Source organism: Hippichthys cyanospilos, chromosome 10 (assembly GCF_059441005.1).
Source record: "Hippichthys cyanospilos isolate Australia breed blue-spotted pipefish chromosome 10, RoL_Hcya_1.0, whole genome shotgun sequence".
Lineage (NCBI taxonomy): Eukaryota > Metazoa > Chordata > Actinopteri > Syngnathiformes > Syngnathidae > Hippichthys > Hippichthys cyanospilos.
The window spans coordinates 14,797,557-14,823,005 of record NC_142378.1 but is presented as its reverse complement, the minus strand read 5'-3'; the positions used below and the strand labels follow the sequence as shown (position 1 = coordinate 14,823,005).

At 37.2% G+C, this 25,449-nt stretch overlaps 1 protein-coding gene across 3 annotated transcripts in view; it reads left to right on the top strand.

Moving 5' to 3' along the window:
• The window catches only part of lrp8 (low density lipoprotein receptor-related protein 8, apolipoprotein e receptor), a 128,544-nt gene that overhangs the window by 86,105 nt on the left and 16,990 nt on the right, over positions 1-25,449 (top strand). For all 3 annotated transcript variants that reach the window (XM_088425158.1, XM_088425159.1, XM_088425157.1), the window contains exons 5-13: positions 537-911; positions 5,517-5,639; positions 6,430-6,552; positions 8,290-8,409; positions 9,019-9,144; positions 13,664-13,835; positions 16,264-16,488; positions 19,001-19,119; positions 21,747-21,886. In XM_088425158.1, the coding sequence (XP_088281284.1) occupies positions 537-911; positions 5,517-5,639; positions 6,430-6,552; positions 8,290-8,409; positions 9,019-9,144; positions 13,664-13,835; positions 16,264-16,488; positions 19,001-19,119; positions 21,747-21,886 (1,523 nt within the window). The remainder of the gene's footprint in view (positions 1-536; positions 912-5,516; positions 5,640-6,429; positions 6,553-8,289; positions 8,410-9,018; positions 9,145-13,663; positions 13,836-16,263; positions 16,489-19,000; positions 19,120-21,746; positions 21,887-25,449) is intronic.

The following is a 25,449-nucleotide window of genomic DNA, read 5'->3' as shown; positions in this document are numbered from 1 at the left end:
TTTTTAATTTATTTTTCAAGCAAAGTGGGTTTAACATAAACAAAGGGATAGATTACAACTAAAAAAATAATGAATCTGCTTATATAAGCAGTGTGTGGTTCACAAATTAAACAATTCATCCTGCAGGCAAGTTTGCTCAACTTCCCCAGCCAGTGGGAGATGTTCCACTCTTTATACAGAATTCAACCTGGCTGCATCCTGTCAACATTCCAATACTTTTTACTACACGTGGAGCACATAATGATAATTGTATGCATGGGTTATATGTGTTTAAATAAGATAACTATATTTTCATCAGTACCTATACCAGTTTTGGTCAAATTTTCAACATATGTATGATCAAGATTCAAGAATCTCTCAGATGTCTTGGACTGTCATTAAAGAGTAGTTCAGGATGAAGTGACCAGTTTAAGTTATTTGCCACCTTGTATTTCATGAATAACAACATTGGATGTAATAATCATATCTGCATATCCCATGTTACCTAAGAATATTGGATGTAATCATAATATCTGCCTATCCCATGTTACTTACAGATGCCAACGTCTGCCCATCCAAGGATTTTCAGTGCCGTAATGGAAAGTGTATAGCACCCATCTTTGTCTGTGATGGTGACGATGACTGTGGCGATGCCAGTGATGAAGAAAAATGCTCAAATCCCACCTGCGGCCAGCACGAATTCCGCTGTAATGACTCTGAGTGTATTCCCGCACTGTGGAGCTGTGACGGGGATCCTGACTGTAAAGATAAGTCAGACGAATCTATGGAGCGCTGCAGTAGGAGGACTGAGCCCCAGAAACCACGATGCATGGTGAGCGAGTTCCAGTGCGGGAGCGGAGAGTGTGTCCGCATAAACTGGAAGTGTGATGGAGACGCCGACTGCAAGGACAAATCCGATGAGACAAACTGTCGTAAGTAAACCGTCTTTCATCAATTCATTAGCAAGTAGGTACACTCAGTGGACACGAGGCATTGGCCAGTGTTCGTCAGATGGTGTGATACCCTTGAGGAAAAATATCATGGTGTCATGGTATCACGGTATCCCCCCCCACACACACACACACACAATGAACACAATATATTTTATTTTTAAATTATATATTAAATAGTTGGTACATTAAGAAATGTTTACCATTTTCTTGGTGCCCCTTCACTGGCAAGTTATGTTTAAGACAAAAATTCCTTCCTTATCCTCCATACATGCCAAGTAGGTTTAAAAAAAAAAAAACAACTATAATTACTAATTATTTTCAAGGAGGCGATTCATTGAGTCAACTCTGCAAGTGCTTGTGATACCATATCACGAGCATCATTGTCGACCCCAACTGCATTTTCATGAATGTCCACCGTGAGGCGCACAAGACTGAAAAAACAGCTAAAAAGCAGTTATTTTCAAAATAAAGTTCAAAATAAACCTTCAATGTGATCACTTGTAAGCTCTAAAATTATAGAGACAGCAAAATGTATTTGATTAACACGAGGATAGGCACGGAGGGGCACACCTTAAGTGTTTAGACACGCAAACGTGTGATGACTTCCAGCATCATGCTTAGAATGGAAGGGGTTAAAGACAAATACCTCTCTTCCTTATAAATTAAGGATAAAAAAAGTGATTGCCATTGAATACTTTTTAAAGAGGCGTCTTGTTGAGTCATCTATTTAAGCAGTTTATCATACTCTGCCCTGTTTAAATGTCCCCTTTGTTAGGTTGAAAAAAAAAAAAAACACTCATTTACCAGTAATAGACAGTATTAGCGGTTTTTGAAACCTTGACTTTACAACACCACAGTAAACCATCAAAGCAGTTATCAGCCCATGGTTACTGGACACCATAGTTACACACAAGCAATGTTTTTTTTTTGTTTGTTTGTTTTCTCCATTGAGTTGATATGGTATAGAATTGCAGTGTTGTGAACATTTTAATTCCCATGGTTTCTACAAGATAGTTGAACAACATTCAGTATGACTCTCAGATGTGTGCTCCTCCATTTGCAAGTGATGACTACAATGATTACATCACAGCCATTCCATAGCCTCTGTGCAAAGGTTCATGGCTAATGGGATGACATTAGATGAATTTGATTGGATAATCTTTAGTTCTGTATTTCTGCCGTTATACCGTTATTGGTTTTTAATCCGCAATCTCATCTTTCATCATGTTGAATAAGCACTACATCTTGAAATGAGAATGACATTATGTCATCAAATTCATATTGAGCAAAGAGATATGTTAAGTTGCACTCCCGTGCCATACAGGGCTGTGTGCACCCACCGAGCTGCTCATCCCCCCGAATTAAGGAATGGATCTCTAAAACGTTTCTTTTTTAATTAAATTATTTTAGCTTATCTTTGTAGAAATAACTACAAGGTCCTTAGTATGTTAAGCTTTACTACCGTTACTAATTTTTATTTGCATACTTAGTAAAATATTCTTTTCTGAAATACCAACTTTACTGATTTGCAAGGAGACGGACCTGCAACACAGTAGTCTGCTGCTACTGTGTGCATTAAGTAAGAAAAAAAAAAAAAACAGCAAATGATCCATCATTATTTAGAGGTAGTTTTGAATAAATAAAAGAACAATAAAGGTCTTGAGCTTGCCGTGCCCTTTTAGCAAAAAAACATGGTGAAGAAAGCCAGCACAACTGAATGTTACAGTACACTACGTAAAACAAATACAACACAACAATTTTTCAGTGCACTGAGCGCCATTGGAACAGACATGATTAGCAAGGACAGTGTATCCCCAGATGTTTAACTGTTGCATTCAAGCCATGCATGCATGCACGTTGTTTCTTGGGTAATAATAATTGACCCTGCCCTTCATTTCGCTTACCTCCCTAAAGAATGAGGTCAGGCGATGGGTTTGGTAAGGTGTTCAATTGAAACAATTGCAAATTACTAGGCACGGGATGAGATACAAATTCCACAAAATGAGATATCTCACGAGATTGAGTCCATGAGAACGAGATACAACATTTTTGCAAGATTTTCAAAATTAAAAAGAATATTGCTAATTCAATTTTTCCAATTTCTAAATGATTCATTTTTATCAAGAAGGCTGCAATCAACAATCTCGATTTTTTTTTTTTTTAGAATGCCGCTACAATAACAAATGAAATAGCTGAGATCCCTCTGAATAGTTGAACATGAACAAAATAAAGTATTTTTCACATGCCGCTTCAAGAAAATGTTGGAGCTGAGCTCTTTCATAGTTGAACATGAAAAATAAAGATACATTGTTTAAAGTGCCAAACATTAAACAAATAAACATGAACTATAATATTGATTTTACTTCTGTGCATGACAACAAGCCAACCATGGTGCAGCAAACTAACAATTATCTATTCCTTCGTGGTCATGTTCTTTTTTAGAAATTCCGGCAAAACTTAGAAATTTGTTAAAAACGTACTTTTGAAAAATGTGGATGGCCTTAAATTACCGTGACTTTCAAAATTTTGATATATTGCCATTACAGTTAGCGGCCCATGCCACTGTGCAACTAAAGTCATACAGGGCCTCAAGGGGGTGAATGAGCTGCCGAAATCCACTGCCTTCCATTTCAAAATGGCCTCATCTCGCGATGTACATACCAAAAGCCCTTGTTATTTTGGTCGCTTTCACACTGGATGTGTCCAGTGGCGATGCAGAAGTGTTTTCCTCAGTTCGAAAACCGAAATGTTGCCACTAAGATGATTTAAAAGTAATCTGAGTGTGTGCATTTCTCTTTGCTCCTTTTCAATTAATGGCGGATTGCAAACAATGGCACCTACTGTACGAGAGGGTAGCACTCACGCCTATCCATCAAACTCGATGCCTTCCATTACACTTCTGGCTCAATAAGCCATCCATCCATCTATTTTCTATAGCTGCTTATCCTACAAGAGTCGTACCCTCCCAAAAAAGTGAAAAGGAAATGAAGCTACAATTAATCTTGTGGCATTTGATCTCGCGAGATCTCGTCCCCCCAAACTCTGCACTGACAAAAATAGCTCAGTTGTGATTGTGGAGACTAGTGAATACATAACTGCGGTCACCACAGATCATGTTTTCATTAGTACTGAATTTGCAAATGATTACAGTACACGCTGTATCCTTTAATTGAAGGGATGGAAGAAGATGAATGAATTTCAAAATGACTGAAGAATGATCAATACAAAATTTGTCCCAAGAATGGGTTGCCATGCAACTGTGGGATCTGTAAAAGCAGCAGAAGCTGATAGCGCGTGTGTGACTGTGTGTTTGTTGCATGCGCATGTGTGGGAGGTGAAGGTCCTTTATGAAGCGCAAAGCCCATCTGGTCTGCTCTTCACACCACTCGGGGACTGCAGCCTCACACTTGCTGTTTCGTGAAAGATGCACATTACACAGCCACGCACACAAACACATATATTCCAAACTCCCATTTTCCAGAGACTTAGAGGGACTTTCAATGTCATATCAAATCGATGTGGCAAACATACCTGTGCTTACTTGGTCGCCGGCAGACATGTGGCACACTAATTGCGCAATCATATTGAAAGTCTGCGCTTAACATAGCATCTCTCTGTTTTATCTCTGAGTTTAAATTCCTCCGTCACCCAAAGGGGTCATAGGTAAAAGTGCTTCTACAATACGTCCCAGGTGTGACTGCCGACTCATGAATCGTTAACCAACCAAGGAAATGTGTTGTTTAGCTGCCTATTTTTAAGAAAAACGTATCAGTGAACAAGTATTTCCCAGTTCTTTGAATTGTCCATTAGCAATTTGGCGAATTTCAATGATGCATATTTGGGTCATTATGCAGGATCTCAGTCAAGGAATAGCACACCCCTGATTGTGTATTAACTAAGTGGTCATGCCATGTTGAACGTTCATGTATTGCCACCATCTGGGTGAAATTTCAGCTCCCTGGTGTCTTCCTTCAATGCTATCTCTTTGATGTGAATACCTTTAATGCAAAGATCAAAGGATTATACAAAATACCACACATTTAATGTTGGATGGAAGAAGTCTCAGGCATAACCAATTACAGCATCTTACTGATGAAATTAAACTTTGATTATTTTGTCCATGATTATCTCACATTTAGGTGTGATTATGAGTGCTATCAGTTTGTAAGTTTCAGTTTAAGTTCCACATTTTTCAACTAAAGCATTTTTTTTTTTTGCTTGCTATACTGCTATTGACACAAATCTACATACCGAGTGCATAATTACACAACCAGTTAAAGTGATAATGAAATAACAGCTTTAGCTGTTCGAGCATGCCTTGTCAAATACTAACACATTCATTAAAATCATGCATACATTAAGTAGACGTACTGGGCAGAGAATCACTTTACATATAAGATTGTCCAAATGTAAGGAATGACATAAAACTATGCATGCATTGAAGGCGTAATAGTGGACTTGGAAACTGGAAACTGGAAATCTTTGAGTGAATGGGTTTAGAATGTAATCTAATTGAAAAAAAAAAAAAAAGACCAACGTGTTCCAAATTGTAAACTTCTCACTTCCGTGCGTTATGTTCCTCAGCCCTGCTGACCTGTCGACCTGACGAATTCCAGTGTGGTGATGGTTCTTGTATCCACGGCACCAAACAGTGTAATAAGATCCATGACTGCCCAGACTACAGTGATGAAGCTGGCTGTGTAAATGGTGAGACACATTTGCAGAAAATAATCAAAAGAAATCCCATGAGGCATTATTTCCATAATTTTGTATATGCAGTGCAGATTACCACTTGGATGAATTGTATATGCTCGGGGGATGCAACCTTCTACGATTCAGTTTGAAAATTATAGCGACAGTATTTATGCTGTAGTCTATTTTCCAGTGTTGGGGAAGTTTATTTTCTACACAAACAATTTCGAAGTTTATTTTGCAAATTTTAAAAGGAAATAATTCATAGCTCTTTTTTTTCTTAAGCATTTTGAAGTTACTGTGAGCTACAACTATTCTCAGAATTGAGATTCTTTTTTTCAGGTTTGGGTTAGGGTTCACTGACACCAGTATGAGCATGTTGTCAAAAATATTCTTCAGCCAGAGATACACAAAATACACAAAATATCGATGAGTGCAATGAACGTCCATTAATCCTACTTGTTCAGGTTCACCGCAACCTAAGACTCTATCTGTCCAAATAAGAAGAGACAATTTAGAAACCAGCAAAATGTTAGCCTTCTTTGCGTACATTTTCTACTCAGACACCCACAGATAGATAGATAGATAGATAGATAGATAGATAGATAGATAGATAGATAGATAGATAGATAGATAGATAGATAGATAGATAGATAGATAGATAGATAGATAGATAGATAGATAGATAGATAGATAGATAGATAGATAGATAGATGGATGGATGGATGGATGGATATTGTTTAATTTTCATTATTGTCTATTAACTGAAATATATTTAAAGTGATCGTTTTACCTGTGTCTACAGTGACAAAGTGTGACGGATCTAAACACTTCCGGTGTAAAAATGGAGAATGTATTGACATCAGCAAGGTGTGTGACAACGTAAAAGACTGCAAAGACTGGTCTGATGAACCCGTGAAAGAGTGCGGTAAGATCTTCTCTCACTGTATCACAAACACGCACACAAATGCACACATACTCATACGTATCCCGGAAGCCAGTACTGCTACTGCATAACACATTAATTCTAGGTGTCATCAACTACATTACTGTTCTCCTAATGTGGGCGGTCACTTTTCCTGATAAGAGGAGCTTAATTTGATCAAGGCAGACTAAATCAGGACATTTCTCAACTGCCTTGTTATGATCAAAGACCCTGGCGCCTCTGCCCTCTAGTGCTATCTTAAGACAGGAAAATGTGATCAGACTACATTGCCCATTAGGAAGCACACAAATGATCTGCACAGCGTTAATTAGCCCCTAGCAAACTTCAGTCACGGATTTCACTCGCCTCTCACTGCAACGTAAACAGTGTGCTGCATCTGAGAAAATGCGGACATGTTCCTGAAAATTATGAAGGATCAGCGGCTTCATTTTTATGTCTAATTGCAAATGTATACAGTGCATATTTTGAATAAAAATTACAAATTGCACTTTGTACATACATTTGTACCACCTCTGATTATATACTAGTCACATCTATTCTAGCAGCAAGCTTAAGCATATTACAGCATTTAGTCCATTTCTCCTCTCAGCTCACATTTTGATGTTATGCTCGAATAAAAAATATGTCCTGAAAGCATAGAATTATTTCCACTACAATTCTGAGTTGTTCTTTTAATGGCAACATAAATGGCCTGATTTACTAAGAACCCAAATTGTAGACTTTAAATTGTATGCTCACTCTTAACACATTGTGTGCGCTGTCGGGTGGGTGCATTTATGTGATCTTCCAAGATTGCCATAGTTTATTAGCATCCTATATTGGGTGTGTTAAAATACAAGTTCACTCCAACAGATTTCATCTACTGCTGGTGCTTGAGTTTTATGGAACCTACAACGATAGTGATCTTTTAAAATTCATCATAATGGGTTCTAAAATTGATTTTCGTGTTTTGTGTCTTGTTTTTCATTTTTTTTAATGTGGGAGTATTTTGAAGAGCTAAATAAAGTATAAGGTGACGAAAATGAAATTGTTAGTGGTAGTGACAACAAATAAATGAATGGGATACAGAAAACAAATCTAATGACTTGGGGAAGCCGGCAACCATGTTTGCTATCCTTCAGAACTCCAACAAATTCCAATGTCTCAAAATCGTATTTCTATTCTATTGGTGCCTGCTCTCCCAGCCCAAGTGCAGTACCTGTAGTCTTCAAGATTAAATCTTTAATGCTAACCGGTAATGAAGCACCGGCTTTAGCTTTCTGAACTGATCTCTCCCCGCTCCCCAGGGTCAACTGGAAGACAAGGGGATAAATGCAGACTTTAAAGCAGATACAATAGGGAAAGGGCATGCAGAGGAGGGAAGTGGGGAGAATTAAAGAAGTGGAAACATAGGGAGCATAATGAGCAAAATATGTGGAATGTTATATGATCCAATTTCATTGTCGGATCAAGCTGTGTTTCTCTGTGGTTCGTGGACATTTAAATCCCACATGAAATTAATAGATAACTTATTGTACTTGTCAGCTCATTCTTTCTTATCAAAGTGGTTTTATCCTCCAAAACAATGCAATACAAACTACAAACATACACAAACGTGCAAATGCAAGACACCAACTTACACACACACATGCACACTTGTGAATTGTCTGGCGCATTCATTTTTGTGTCATTAATATCTGACAAACTCCTATCTCTGTTTTCTGACTATTATCTGTGCAGGCTTGAATGAGTGTTCGGATAACAATGGTGGCTGTTCCCACATCTGCAGGGACCAGAGGATTGGCTTTATGTGTGACTGCCCCTCTGGGTACAAACTTCTGGACAAAAAGACTTGTGGCGGTAAAGAAAAAATAACAATTCACTACCAAAAACCTTTGCCAGCCTTTTTTCACACTGTCACATTTATGCTTTTATACATACTGTATAAAATAATACAGAACATACATATGTACCATGTGCCTAAAAGCCTTAATTTTTTTTAAAAAGCTGATGGTGCGCCTTATAATCAGGTGCACCTTATATGTGGATCAATATTGAGATTGGGATTTGTAGATGGGGAATGAACTGATAAAGTAAGCTTTACCTGTTTCTTTTGTTTACAGTTGAACAAGGTTGGTCATATTGACATTGAGTTATTCTGCTATTGAGAGTTTAGAGTTATTATGTGAGTTATATTGTTATTACTTTGAGTATTACTATATTGTGATTGAAAAAGTTTTAAAATCTGTAATTGATTGGGGGTGCGCCTTATAATCCGGTGTGCCTTATATATATGGAAAAGTTTAAAAAAAAATATGTTGTTAATTGAGGGTGCGCCTTATAATCCGGTGCGCCCTATAGTGTGGAAAATACGGTACTGTGTGCGTGTGTGTACATACACAAGCAAACAGTTAATTGATTGCGCCTCACACTGAATTTTACTTGAATATTTCTTTATTCTCTCGACAGACATAGATGAATGTGAGAACCCAGATGCCTGCAGTCAGATCTGCATAAACTACAAAGGCGATTATAAGTGTGAATGCTATGAAGGTTTCGAGATGGATCCTGCCTCCAAAACCTGCAAAGCAGTGGGTCAGTCATTCATTACACATACTGAATAGAAGTTCATTACCAAAATACACACATGAATGGGCGTACGTAAAAAGTCAAGGACTCTGAAGCCTAGGCTTTTTCAGATGGTGTTTGCCCTTTATTTCCAACAATCCCGACTACGGCCCGGTTATATCCTCTGCTGTTATCTATCTGTGGGATCCCCTGAGAAGAGAGGTTTGCTTTGTATGCAGGCCCTACTCAGCAGTCTGGGCAAAGATAAATATTTGCCTTTTTCTGCTGTCCTTTCAAATGAAAAGTTTTCAGCCAGCTGCCATGCTTTCCCTGGAGTGGGACGCGAAATATGTTGTTGTACGCCAATTTCTGTTTGCTCAAGGGCGCAGCCTGGGGTTGTTACCTATCTTGACCTGGGTAAACATGCCTTGTACACTGTAATTAAAGAGGAGTGTGAAACCTCATGTAAGGACAGCATTTTTGCCTACTTACTGGGGCAAAGACTGACAGTGCTTTTTCCCCCAACCTCACGTTTAAAAAAAATGAAGAAAGAAAACCGTGAAAATGAAGCGATAGTTCATATTTTTTACATAGTAAATGTATTTTTCCAGTCATAAACATTTAGTCGATATGTTCCATATATTTACAGTCGGTAGGCTTCATCGTTGCGATGGACAGATTATGGGTCACTTGAAATCACTCTACGGCTAGACAAACCCATCAGTCTATTGCATTGTTTGCCTTTTTTATTTTTTTTAAATAACTTCAGGTTTTATTTAAGAGAGTATTGACTCAATTAGTTGAAAAATTGTGTTTGTTAAGCCATGCTATCTATTTTACATACAAATATCTCACATCAACAAAAACAGAAATACAAGGAGGTATAAAGAGTGAAATAATAGTTTAATCTCAATTTCCAAATTCACTTTTTTATGTATATTTTTTAACAACCCCTGAGTAGTCCATGTTTTATCCCTAAGAGATTTTATTCTTCACTTGTTTCAAATCAAATGTTCAATATACTTGACAGCTAAGCTGTACTGTAATTAGGCTTAAAAAATATGTATTTTAATTATATTTTCTCTAACATCATAATTTTGCCTCTGGCATAAAAAAAAAAAAAAAAAACTTGATATATTTTTGTCTTGATATATTTCTCCACTTTTTAACGGCAATCCAAATGAGTGAATACAGGAGGAAGACAGAAGCAGAGAATTTCATGGGTCACAAGGTTAAATACTGAAGAACATTTCCACACCCAAGAAATGGTTGGTGCAGGTGGACCATCAGTCAAATCATCAACCACTTAGCTGCAGACTCCCGTGTGCATACCAGGTTTGACTTAGGTTGATAAGTCTTGAAAAAAAATAAAATAAAAGCAACCCTTTGTATTTACCTGTATTTCTGCATCAATTGACCCTATATTGACCCACAGGGTCAATTGCTGCCTCAACTAAATTTAAACAATTATTGTCAACTTACTATTGGACAATTCAATTCCAGTTCAAAGTGTAAATAAAATATGAGAACTGGACTCATGAATTCTGTTCTTTTATTTAAATTATATTCATATTCATATTTACATTTGGAATTTGTGTGGCTTTGTTGTGTGACAAGAGTTGCACAAATGGCTGGAAAATGGGATTTTTGTTTTCCCAATAGGCCTGAATCTGTAAGCAAGAACATCACTATTTTGTTAGAGCTAATGGAGTTGTTGCATTAGTCCTTAAAAGTAATACCCACTAGTATTTCAATTATGTTTAGTGCATTACACACAAATTAAAGGACAGCATCCCAGGCTCTATGGATGAGTTTTGCTAGTTCACCTTTTATACAGGCAAATCTAATCAAAAGTAATGTCTCTGCAATCAAGTTGTTCTCCTTCTCGTTTTTTTATACTGTACAGTATTTACATAAGTACAGCTATTAAAAAAAAAAAAAGAAAAAGTCCCAATATGGGCACTATCTTTTTCAAATTTGGGTCCTCAACCAGAGGCGTGGGAGCTTGTGGGTTTTGTATGGTATCTTCAATGCTGCCAGTATTGCGTCTTCTGAATCGAGATGTGGGGCTCGGGGGTGCTGACCCCAGTGCCCTGATCACTACTGTCACTGCTTTTGCCTTCACCTAAAAATGTTCTCTGGTCCTGAGGTTTATTCCCCATGACTGTGTCACGCTGGAAGTTCTCAACGACCATTGGAGGTTTACTATTTCTAATACCCAATGATGCGGCTCCATCCATTGTCCATTTTAATAAATTCCTCTATTTTTGCATATGTATGCGTGACAAATCTAATCAAAAACAAATATTGGCCCAACAGCAGAATTATGTAGCGCAATGCTTGGTACTTTAGCCGATTATCATCAATAATCATTACGGTTTGTTAATTTAATGACTATTTCAGTGATCAAGTGGCCTGTTAGAAAACATTGTTAGATCTGATTTGGTGTAACCTAAAATTCCAAATCAGGACTATTTGTAACAATCGGTTTTAGCATGGGTCAGCAACTGAGTTTGGACCCTGGCAAAATTTTCCCAACATTTTAATCAGGGGTCAAGAATACATATTTTTTTTATCAGGCATGTCCTGGTTTTCTCACCAAAAATACACAACTGTTGTCAGCAGGGATGTTGAATGCTCAGTTTATTTCTATCACATTATTAGTCTGAATTCAGTTAAAAAAAATTAAAAAAAATAATTATGGACTATGAACTGAACAAGTCATTTATTTTAAAACTGTAAACCAAATGTTAAACTAGATCTTATAGAAAATAAAATTGTTCAAAATGACAAATAAGCTGCATTTTAAAATTTATGCTACATTTTAACATTAATTTGCATTTCATTCTATTGCCTTATGGCAGCTGTTTTATCCTAATTTGCAAAGGAGCAATTGTAGCCTAGACCAGTACTAATAATAATAATCCCTCTGCTTTCATCTTAGCAGATGACATTCTAATTTTATTAACCTAGAACTTAGTTTATAGAATTAAAATGTTATTTTTTTCATTTTCATTTCAACGACTTCTACATTTTCCATGGCTTAAGGATATAAACACATATGACCGGCATACTTAGTGATATTGATAACAATTTAACATGAATCTGTTTTTTGTACATCCTCCAATACTACTGCAATGTAAATAGACACACTGAGTATGTATGTATGGTATATGTCAGCCAAGTGTGTTCAAAATATGCAAATCAATGAAATTGTGACATGTCAGCCCAGGCCAACCAAACAACACTATCATTTGTAGTTTTTCAATTCTGTCTTAATACTTTAATTCCTCCAGAGAACGTAATATGCATTTTAATTTTTATTTTAATACATTAATAAATGTATATTTTATATGTAGTTGAATCTGTAAGTGTTGACGCTGGAATCTTTGACGATAGTTTATGTGTTGAAAGTGTTTTTTACATCTCCCGGAGGACATGCTTTTCTATTGAAATTCAGATTTAACACGTATTGATGTAGAGAGTAGCGAGTACACTCACCAACTGTAACATTAGGTACGCCTACACAATCTAATGAGAGAGCATAGACCCAGCACATTACATGGATATTATCACTGAGCTTGAATTTTGCTGAGCTTCGGGCAGTTGACAAAAAATCCCCCAGGTAACTATTGTGCTCGTGACCAACGCATGATATATGGACCAGAGGAGAGCAACTCAGGAGCTCATTTTTTACACACTAAAAATAGAACATGGTTGTGTTGTTTGGCCTTTACTGTATCTCCCAACCCAATGCACTTCATTATGAGGAATGTGGAACAGAAAATCATTTTAATTTCTATAACGTACTGTATGTGCTTAAAGTTTGGATTTTTTTTCTTTTGTTAAAGTGCAGTGTAAATAACTAAGTGTAGGCTCTCAGTGGTTCCGAAAGCCTCACTGTGTGGCAAGAAAAAACTCCTTTGACTGTTTATCTATATTATTTATTAATAGTCACAGAATTAAATTTACATGCTGTATGTTTAAGGTCTAAATATTACAGCCAAGATGGCTAGCTAGCACATGTTTCAAGAACTCATTTTAAAAACAAAAAACATTCACTTCATGATGCCTTCTTCCTTTAAAAGGAACAGTTTTTTTTTTTTTTAACTATTTGATTCTGTTAATATTTTATAATCAAGGGGGAATCAGCATAAACTGACTCACTGTCTATTTCTTAAGAGCTATCTATTTTCTGAAGATTTTTTGGGGTTGTGCTGAATACATGAAAACATTTCCCCATTTGTGTATTTAATGCATGAAATAATAATAATAATAATAATGAAAACAAATCTATTTTGCCAGATATATGACTTTTTTCCCTACTTATTATCACGTTGATAAGACAAGTAATTACCTTTTCCTTCTTTAAACCACTACTAATTATAGTTAATACCACAATTAAAGGTATAGACGTCCATATACATTGCGTTCTTCATTTTTGCTTGACGTTGTGATTGCTGTAAGTTTCTCGTCTTCTGTCATTCCGTCATTCATGGCTAATGTAAGAAATGCCTGTCTGTTCATTCCGTTTGGATTTGTTCAGGAAAGAGTCCCTACTTGATGTTTACCAACCGACATGAGATCCGTCGCATTGATCTGTTGAAAAGTGAATACACACAAGTGGTGCCTACACTGAAGAATGCTGTGGCGCTGGATGTTGATGTGGCCACCAATAAGATGTTCTGGAGTGATTTATACCATCACAAAATATACAGGTATACACACTCATCTCACAATCACCATACTTTCATATGGTTACCCTCCTACAAGTGCTGCCGTTTTAGTGTAGAGTTTTTAGCCAATTAGAATTCAGCTAACGTGTGTCGCCAGGCAGACTTCATGTCTGTTTAGCTGGGAGGCGCTCGAGCATCCGCTTGAACAAGTAGAAGGCTTCTGTGCAGTGTGCAATGAGTAATATGTTTTTGTCGTTTTATGTCATTCATGTTCAATTGTCATGTTTGGTTGGCTTTTGTTGTTGTGGGGTTTTCTTCATGTTTCTGTTCCACTCGTGTCTGCCTTTATTGTCTGCGTTCTCGTGAGTTTGATTTGGTCCACCTGTCTGGTGATACTTTGTCCATCCAGTTTTGCTCCCGTTCGGTCCTGCCTCATTTACTTCTTTTTTGAGCCACAGTTTTCCTGAATTTTTTGGGTTCTGCTCCTTCCTCCTCCCAACTCAACTTACCATGCCCAGACGTGACACGTATGTTCAATTGCCATTTGTAATTTAGCGTACAATCTTGTTAAAGCTTGCCTGCTCTTGGTGGACTTCAGAAAACTTCATGGACAAATAATTTGAAATTATTATGACTTATTCTAAGTTTTGTCACGTATAATGATAAGCTTTATATTGCTGATGCGGGTTTATTGATGTTTAAATGCTCTGAAAAAAGCCTGTTACGTGCACACGGGTGCTCATGAGGCGTCCAATCACTGAAGGTCTAAGTGTGAAATGCACGGACCGCCACTGGAATGTACAAACCCCAATTCTAATTAACTTAACACATGGTAAAACCTAAATAAACCTGAGTACAAGGTTTTGTGATTCCTTTTCAGCCTACTTTATATTCAATTGAATACACGACAAAGGCAAGATATTTTATATTCGAAACATGTTTGTATTCATGCAAAACTTCAATTTATTTCAATTTCAATACCTGCATCACCTTTAAAAAATATGGGAGAAGAATATGTTTACCACTGTTATATTACTTTTTCTTTTAACAATATCGGGACACCGCTGAATGTGAAATTGTTTCACATTCTTGCTTGAAGTACAAATTTGGTTGCTCAGCAGTCTGAGGCGTCTGTTGTCCTATTTTGTGCTTCATAACATTTCCAGTGGGAGACAAATCTGGACACTAATTGAATGTGGAATTATTTCCTATTCTTGCTTACTTGACGTACAAGTTCAGTTGCTTGACATTCTGGGGTCTCTCGTATTTTGCACTTTATAATGTGAAACACACTTTCAATGGGAGACAAGTTTGAGCTGCTGACAGCCCAGTCTCTTGTGTTTTTATTCTGTATGCAGTCATAAAAAAATAAATATTATAACTATTGTTAAGCATAATGTAGTGGTTCCTTGAGATAGTAAATTAATTTCATGTGACACTACTTCAAATAAATGAACGGTCATTCACACCTGAGGGATTTTGTCAACCAAATGTCAGTTAAAGGTGGAGCTATTTGTCCTTCACACGTACAGATGTGGACACACACCCCTACAGTGTATGTGTGTGTGTGTGTTTTGTGCATGTGCCGTGCACTTGCGTTCCTGTGTGCATGCCTATGAATAATGATCATGATTAGTGAGGCAGTAAAATTAGAGAAAGACCATATGGTTCATTTGCAACACTAAAAGGCCCTTCCCATTACTTTCACTCTGCTTCTCACTCATATATTGTATTGCACATATTCACATGCATGGCCCTTCATGCTGGCACACACTTATTATAGTCAATCGAAAATAGTCAAAATGTCTGTGTGCGCGCAAACTATATATATATATATATATATATATATATCAATCTCTTATCCTAATCAACATCCATTAATTTTGATCATGCATGCACACTTTTTTCCTTCTTCTATTTGCAAGCACATGCCGGTGGGGTGTAAATTTTGCAATTCCCAACCTTTAAACAATGATGCCATGTATTGTCTTGTTTGATAGCGCACCCGTGGAGAGGAAAATAATGCACTTTGTCTGACTGCTTGTCGGAAGTGAAAGGGTATGGGGTAGAAAGTAAAAGTATGAGGAAAAGATCACGTAGAAAGCAAGAAGCCAGATTAAAATAAATTGAAAAGACGCAGAGCGGGGAGTGAAAATAACAGAGGAGGAGTCTGGTTGATTTGTCAGGTGCGGATAGAAGTAGACACCTTCATTCTCTCACTGAGCGGCTGTTTGGTGGGTAGAATGAGGTTGTGATAGAAGTGTCAGCTTTGGTTGCCCTTGACTTTATCTGCAAAGAATACACATCCCCTTTCATCTGTTACCTACACTGAGTCAGGTAAAGACAGACAAGCATAGCAGATCTAGCAAGTAAAGTTCTACATATGTATAATATGTTCATTTCCCTTTTAAAATGACATAATAGGAGCACTTGCTAAAGATTTACCAGCACCTTCTCTCCCATCTACCAGCGCTTACATCAACAAAGCCAACGACTCTTCGCAGCAGCTCACGCTGATCGAGGCGCTCCATTCCCCCGAGGGCCTGGCTGTTGACTGGGTTCACAAGAACATCTACTGGACCGACTCTGGCAACAAGAGCATCTCGGTGGCCACGGGGGATGGCAGCAAGAGAAAAATGCTCATCGTCACAGAGCTGAGCGAGCCACGGGCCATCGCACTTGACCCGCACCAAGGGTAAGGAGGTGGAAGTGAAGGTGGAAGTGGGTTGAAGGGAGTGTAAAAAATAGGGAATAAGTGAGCGAGACAGGACAGATCTGTATTCCACTCATAATTAGAAGGTTTATCATCACATTGTTGTTTTTCATGTGTTTCACTGTGACATCAATAAATCATTTAAATTTATGTACATTCTCGTAGTATCATAATCTACAACACTTTGATTGGCTACTTCCCCAAATTTCTGTTGGAACAGGTTGCATTATTCATCTCTGTTCATATTATCTATAAAGGATGGGATGAGATCTTGAAGGGAGTGTAAAAAATAGGGAATAAGTGAGCGAGACAGGACAGATCTGTATTCCACTCATAATTAGAAGGTTTATCATCACATTGTTGTTTTTCATGTGTTTCACTGTGACATCATTTAATCATTTAAATTTATCTACATTCTCGTCGTATCATAATCTACAACATTTTGATTGGCTACTTCCCCAAATTTCTGTTGGAACAGGTTGCATTATTCATCTCTGTTCATATTATCTATAAAGGATGGGATGAGATTTTGTACGAGACCCCACAAGATTAAAATTTCTCCTCCCTGCACAGCATGAAATCTTTAAGTTTATAATAGTCTTATACCCCCCCTCCAAAAAATTTTACCAAGATAATCAATAGAAGCAGCCCAACAACAGAAATATAGGTTTCACTTATAATTTTCAAATCACCTGTGTGACAATTTTTTAGATTTCAAATTAAAGAAATATTGCTGTATCAGACTGAGCCAGTTGGTAACGATTGAAAAAAATATATATGCCAACTACTAACACAAGCTGCGTACATTGTGCCTGTCCTGTGTGTCTGTTTACATTTGCACACCAGCTTGTTAATTTTTTCGTACTCTGCTCAATCAAAAGAAAGCTATGAAAACTGGAAATGTCAACTTGGCATTATTTTACATTGCAAATGTTTGTATCGACATGTTCTTGTGGACTCAATCTCATGAGACATATCGTCTTGTGGGATTTGTGTCTTGTCCCATCCCAAGTGACTATGTAGTGTGTTAAAATTAAGTATGCACAAAACACTTTTCAAGGTTTTGTTGACTGATGAAGAATGCATTCCATAATGTTAAATAACAATAAACAAAATTACATCACCACACTATCCTAGAACAGAAAAATGCAACATTTCCACAATTCAATGTGTACATTTAACTTTACTACACACAATGATTTCCGTGACAGTGTTCCGACTTCACCCGGAAATATATGTAAATGAAAAAAGGTTCTGCTCTCAGCGAGACAGTTATATACTATAACAGGAGAGAGCCATCCATTCAGGGTCATAAAAGTGATAAAACAATGCGTTAAAGTTTACAGTTTGCTGAAAGTTTTATAGTTCTTGAATACAAACATAAATCTTAAGGTAAAGTCCTCACGATACATTGTAGAGCGACAATGCTGGTCAATTGCTGTTTTGCCACTGGATCACCCCCTTTTCAAAGACGAGGACCTAGCAGTTTTACTCCATGACTTATTGAATTAATAGATGTCATTGTGTTATAGATTTATCCTCTGTGCACTGCTGAACAACAATGCCAATATATGTAGCTACGTAAGTGGTGTTAAAGATGTCTTATAAAATGGCTCTCAAATTGTTGGTTCTCTTCACCAGCAGTTCTCAAATGGGCGTACTAGGAGCCCTGGTTGTACTTGAAGAAAGTTCAGGGGGTATTGGGATTTTAAATAAAACAAACAAAGGAACATGCAAAATTCCTTTCAAAATAATTATTGAATTAATTATTTCAGGAAAAAAAATAAGTTCAAACAAATCTCATGTTGAGTACGTAATTCAATTTTATTATTGTACAAATAGAAACCCGTGCTAGAATGGTTCAACACAACTTGTCACTTTATATTGATTATTTTTTGTGGAAAAATCTATATTAATAAATACCTTTTTTTTTTTTTTTTTTTTTGATAACAACTTTCTTCTATGATCCAAAAGAGGACACTTTAGGTTGATTATATTTTTGTGGATCAATACAAATGAAGTTTGAAAGGGTCTAAATTTGAATAAATCAGACTTTGATGGCTTTTTTTTTTCTTTACCCAAAAATGCAATGCACTGGTTTCTTGGCTGAAAGCATAATTCACAGGGAGTACATCACTGAAAAAAGGTTGAAAACCATGGCTCTACACGATCAGGGTGTTCGAGGGACATGAAATACATTTGGTAGGTTCACCAAATGTAACCTACATGAAATACATTTGGTGAACCTACCAAATGTATTTCATGTCCCTCGAACACCCTGATCGTGTAGAGCCGTGGTTCTCAACCTTTTTTCAGTGATGTACTCCCTGTGAATTATGCTTTCAGCCAAGAAACCAGTGCATTGCATTTTTGGGTAAAGAAAAAAAAAAGCCATCAAAGTCTGATTTATTCAAATTTAGACCCTTTCAAACTTCATTTGTATTGATCACCTCCATACAACAAATATTGAATGTATCTTTGTTTCTTTGCACAGGTTTATGTACTGGTCGGACTGGGGAGATGAGGCTAAGATTGAGAAAGCTGGAATGAATGGAGTGGATCGACAGATTCTGGTATCTGAGCACATCGAGTGGCCCAACGGAATAACCTTAGGTAAACAATAACAGACAATAACAACAGGAAAGCTAATTGGAGAAATATTTGATACTTGGAATCCAAAGGAAGGAAAATCAATCAGTGTAGAAAGTGGAGTTATCATGATAAAAAAGAAAAAGTGCCGTCATCTCCTTGAAAGGGTTCAATGGAAGCAGGCGAGGAAAACAAAAGTAGTGCTGCCACCCCTGAGCCCCTGTTAATGCCGTAGCTCACTTTATGTCTGGCTCTCATCTATCAAGCGGACAAATATGGGCTATTGAATTAATAAGCCGTACGCTCTGTTCTGTCGATACCTCCCATTATCGCTTTCAACTCCCTCTGCAGCAACAGCCAATGTTTTGCCGCTGCCCTTGCCTGTGGCCAAACAGTCACAGTTGCCACACTCTGTGGGATTGTATATTCATGTTAAATGTGAATAAAAGTCATTATTTTTCAGCACAGAACAAAATTGTCTGTGAAGTGTATTACAGTGGGGAAGAGATTTTTTTTTTTCCTAAGTCGCTAAGTTCTAAGTAGCTAAATTCCTTCAGAACAGTGAGGACATCTGGTGACCCAGAAACGTTAACATGCATCCGTATGGCCTGCCGCCCACAACATTAGGTAAATGATTGGCAGTAAGATTACAAATCCCTTAAAAAGTCTGCTTTTGCATTTGCAACGATAGCAATGCTCTCCTTTGATGGCTTGTTTCCAAGTCAAAATTCACTTGAAAATACATTGCTATAACAACCATTCAATGTCATAAAATGTTACTGTCATACTGAGAAGTGTCTTATTTAGTGAAATAATAGAACCATAATTTAAATGCAGCATTTTATTGCTTGAGAATACTGAGCTTGGGATCAAACTTCAAAATCTTCACAGACAGACAGAAATTCACAGACAACCACTTTACTACACAAATAGCATCATACCGCTATAATTACTGCATACAATACAACAATATAAAATTACTGTATTTTTCAGACTTTAAGCCGCAACTTTTTCACGATGATTTGAGCCCTGCGGCTTATACTCCAGTGTGGCTTATCTGCTGGTCAAGCAAATGTGTGTTCAAGGAGTCAGTTCATGGAACAACTATGAAATGGAACTGAAAAGTGAATCAGTGTGAATCAATGACCGAGCTCAAATAGAGTTTTAAAATATATTATTCAAAATATTTTTTAAACTGTCTAAATTGAATAAGATCTTTAAAAGTTTGTGATGTGTAAATTTGATATATGGTATACAGTACATATTTATACATTTATGTTTGTATATATTATTTATTTGCAGTGTGTGCAATGCTCACTAAAATAATCACTATTATAATCACTAAAATAATCAATGAAACAACGGGAGACAGAATGCTATCGAAGTATTTATTTCGAGTTAGAACTGCTATTTAACTCTGTAGTATTCTGTTGGTTATATCCATCCATCCATTTTCTTTAAGTATACTGTTGGGCCTAAATATGCAGGCATGTTCAGTCTGTTAATAAGAGGATGTTGCAGTTGGTAGACAATTAAAAATTGCATGCATGTTATCACTGACTTTAACTACTTGTTTTTCATAGTTGTCATTTTGACACAGTAGGCAGCAAAAATGGGCACATCAGGAAATGTCTGTCTTTCATTAGACATCAGCAGCCAGGCCATCATTATTTCAAGTCAAACTAAAACTGTTATCTTCAGTCCTTCACTTTTTCATTGTTATTTTAACTGTGCTTCCATCATCCATAAATTGCAGTTCATCACAGAGCCGTAAATTGACGGTTCAGCCAGGGGCAGTGCACTGGGGGCCAGAGACTGTGTAGAGACCCATTAAAAAAATAATAATAATAACAACCCTTCAAAATTATTTTGTAGATCAAAATGCTTGGGGTGAGCCAGTCACGACATGTGGGAATAAAAATGTGTCCAGTCACCTGACTAGGCATGGGACAAAATCAGATTTTGACGGATTTGACAGATTTTAGTCTGTTAGTTTTTCAAAGTTTCTCGTCATTTTCTATTTGCCAGCAAAACAGGCACCCAACAATGACGGATTGATGGACATTCTGTTACTACTGACGGACTCCCCACTCATTTTCAAATTGATATAATGATGGCTTGATACTATTCAAGAGAAATGCATGTGGGAGAAATGTTTTGACAGAAAATGTTTGTTCACTTCAAGTAAAGTATGTGGCAAATATGTTTCTTTTAAATTGCCTCTTAAATCCTGTTGAACAAGCGCAGCCACGTTGAAATTATTCTGTCAAGTAGAAACAATTCCCTTAAATATCAAGTTGACCGAAGCCCTACAGTGTCCACACAGAAATTGGTCCCAAAGTAAATAGGGTCTGAAAATTGAAAAGTGAAGTGTAAACAAAAATGCAGCAGTCCTAATCAATCTGCTTGTATATTCCCTCAGTAGAGAGGCCAGGCTGCATTATTACGATCACATCAGTGTTTTCTTAGTGCATGGGCCTCAGCTCTCGTGTCACACAAGATTGATGGTGTACCTACTTGGCCTCAGCATTCATACTGTAAAACCTCTCACCCTCTGCTTTTTGCTTTTGGAATGACCTCTCTCCCCCCTTTTCACTGCTCCTCTTTGTCCTTTTCTCCTTGGATAACATTTTGACTCCGTTTTTGTCCAGACTTGGCTAATAGGCGTCTTTACTGGGTGGATTCCAAGCTGCACCTGCTGTCCAGCGTGGATTTTAACGGCGACAACCGCAGAGTGTTGCTGTCTTCCCATCAACACCTGGGACACCCCTTTGCCCTCACTGTTTTTCAGGTACGAGTAATCACAAATATATAAAAATGTAGTTTGTATTACATAAAGGAGTGGGAGTATAGATCATGTTATATCACGCTAAACTATAAATGAAACCGTAAAGAAAATAAGTAAAGCAAATGAGATGAGTGGGACGATTTATTCTTCTCAAGAAGATGGACTGATTAGTCGTTGGAACGTTCTTAGAGATGTTTGATAGCCTAAGATAAATTCAGACAAAAAGATACCTTTCTAGCTGCGACAAGAGAGAGTCTCAGTAGAAGAATCAATGAAACTAATTTGGAAGATTTTATTAGGAAGGAATGAGTCGGTCTGAAAGAGCCAATCAAGTGTTATACTTTGAAAGTGTGGATGTGATCCAGCAGAGTGAAGATAGAGCGGCTATAATGTGATCAGTGGGAAGTACTTTCCTCATTCCTCGATTTTGCTGCGCACACCGTGCAGATGCGAAGAAAAGAGGTGGCATTCATCATGTCCAACTGAGTGCGTGGGTGTGTTTGTTGGTGCCAGTGTGTGGGTGCGTGTTTGTTGCAGGCAAGCAAGTTCATGTCTGAAGATTGATCACCCTCAGTGCTTTTTTTTTTTTTTTTTTTTTTTTGTGATCTGCTTAACATTTAAACTCCAATATACCAAAGCCCACAAGTTTTCTGGTTTTAGCTTCATCTGTTTTTTCCTCCACTCCGTGTTTTAATCTTGTTAAAACAAAACCAAACTTGCAAACAAATTTGATTTGACAAATAATGTACAATTAAACTGTTAAATACAGTAAACAGACAAATGTGAAGCTTTGTAAAGCACTGGTAAATATTTATCTATATCATTCTATTTATCATTTTTTACCATCTGAAGCTGTAAATGCACTTTTATATGATGTGCAAAATCCAAACAATGTAGAGGTTGAAATACTATATTGAGTTTTCCAATGGTATACTACAAACTTTGCTGGCATGTCAACTTATCGATAGAACATTTGCATAATTTTAATATAGTTATGTGAACGTATGAACACATTGACCACAGGCTTCAGCATATTGCTAACATCACTAAAAAATGCAGTATGTTAATTCCTCTTGAGACAAGCATCTTTAAACTTCCCATCGGGACTGCATGTTTATGTTTATGCTGTACACAAAGGTATCAAGTGCTTATTGCTGACCATGCCTCATTCCATCACAAATGTGCAAGGATGGAATAATATTAACCTTTACAGGCTGTGTCCACCTCCTGAAACAACACCAACCCCTAAGGAAATCTAGATGCTAGCAGGGCATAATGTCCTATTCCTTGTGTCATCATCAATGACATTGAATTACTTTCATTCTTGTATGTGCTTGACTGAATGGGCTTAAGGCAAAGATGAGAGAGGAGGGGGGAGATTATTGAAATACATTCTAAAATTAACACATTGATGTAACCAAAAGGAAGGATTTTTAAGATCCCTTGCCACGCCTTAAAAACATTGATCTGGTTTATAGAGGCCTTTGGTTATTATGTCTACTATTAGTATAATATTGGCTAAAATTTGGTCAACCTCCCCCAACTCCACCTACATGGCGATGCCTTGTGGTCACCACACAAGCATTCTGAGGAGAACTGACCAGCACAGAGCCCTGCTTTAGAGAGTCTGCACTGCTGAGGTCAGGTAGCAGAGGTTTTCAGTGCTGGAGAACAGAGCAGCAAAGAGCTCTGCTGTCCATGGTGCTGAAGGTTGCACGGGGAACAATAAAGTGGACGTAGTAGCTAGTAGATGTGAGATGCGAACTTTAGTGGTAATGTGGAAGAGGTCAGACAAATATGGAAGGGTGACGGATGAGTCTGGAAGGTGTAAAAAAGGATTTTAAAAACTTCCATTTGATCAGGAGGCAGTTGAGTTTTTAGAGGATGCGGGTGGTGCGATGTAAAGAGGTTTTTTATTCATGTTTTTTTTTTTTGTGGTGATGTTGCATCAGCATTTTGAATGCTGACATGATGAACTCGCATCTTTATACGTGGTGCAATTGATCAGAAAACTCACAGTTCACAAATTTGAGTCACAGATGACATAATTTTTTAATCAGCCCCCCCAAAAATCACCATAAATAGAACTTTGTATCGACTTTATATACTTAATAAAACTTTTTTTTTTAGTTACTTCATTATTAATTAGGGCTAGTAATAAAATAAAAACTGTATTTTAGTAACATTTTTAAATTGCTCCTCAGTAAGCATTGGTCAAAATACATGAATTTGGCGTCCAAGTAAAGTAAATCACTTCATTTTTTTTTTTTTTAATCAAAAAGAAAAAAAAACATGCAGGATAGGTTTAAGTAAATTGTGAGATAAACACAGCTGCCAAGCCATAGATAAGCCAACACTCAGATATGAAAAGTGATGGATACTGGTTGATCCCAGCATTTCAAATACCGGTACTCTGAAAATCTTGTTTTACTGGCCTCTAAAAGAAATTAAAGCAAGATGGACGCTTGAAGACAGATGTCCTGTTTTGTTCAGACATTTCCTAAGGGGAAAAAAAAACAGAACAATCATCAAGGTGCATTCATTCAGATGAACTCGCATCCCTGCAGCAAGCACAAACTGTGCCTAAGTGATAGGACTTAGTCTCTAGAGGACTTCGTGCTTATTCATGTGTAAATCCTTTGACCCGCCGTTCCACATGCGAAATGTTGTATTTGATCTGGTGAGATGCCTTGACCCGCACAATGCTATATTGACTTCCCTAGCTTTCAAGGTAAGGCATTGTGACAGTTTCATGTACAGATAAATGAGAAAGAGGAGAACATTCAGCTGTCTGGCAGACATAGTTGTCTCCAGGGACACAACCATTGAATTCATCTGAGTCTTCATAGCAAGATATCTGATATTTATTTCTTTGTGTGTCTGCACGACTGTCATGTGAGTAAAGGTTATCTGAAAAGGGTAGAATTTCGATGTAGTCCGGAAAGGTTAGGTCCACCAATATCAAGAACAAATAAATAGCCACGACCATACCACTCTGATGTGCTCTGCAAAGATACTTTGAAATACAAACTGCGTTTGATCCACAATAATTCATTAGATGACAACAATGCCGTAAAGATATTTACAGAGGGAGTGATTTACTGTATGTAAAATTTTCGGCGTAGTACGAATACAAGTAAGCTAGATTGCACAGGAGACACTGATAGTACCGAAGTCTGATCATCATCAGGACTTTAACATGAATATCTAGCTACATTTACCGATAAAAATCTAAAGCTTGTACCAGTTATAACAGTGCCTCACAATTGTTTCCTTTTGTGCAGAGGGCATTTCTGCTTGTTTGATGAACTGACATTTAAACATATTGTTAATCAACAATGGAGAAAAAAAAAAAAGACTTAACCAAAACTTGAACACCATGTACTGATTTCCTTAAATTTAATGGCAAAATACTATGCTATATTATATTCTACGCATTGTCTGCAGCATGTCTGTTGTGATTTTGGAAGGTATTTCGTGCTCTGCATTGTTTTGAAGAGCTTCACTGCAAGACTTTGAGAAATTGCACTGGAATTCCGCATGTGCATTTTATAAACCATCCATCT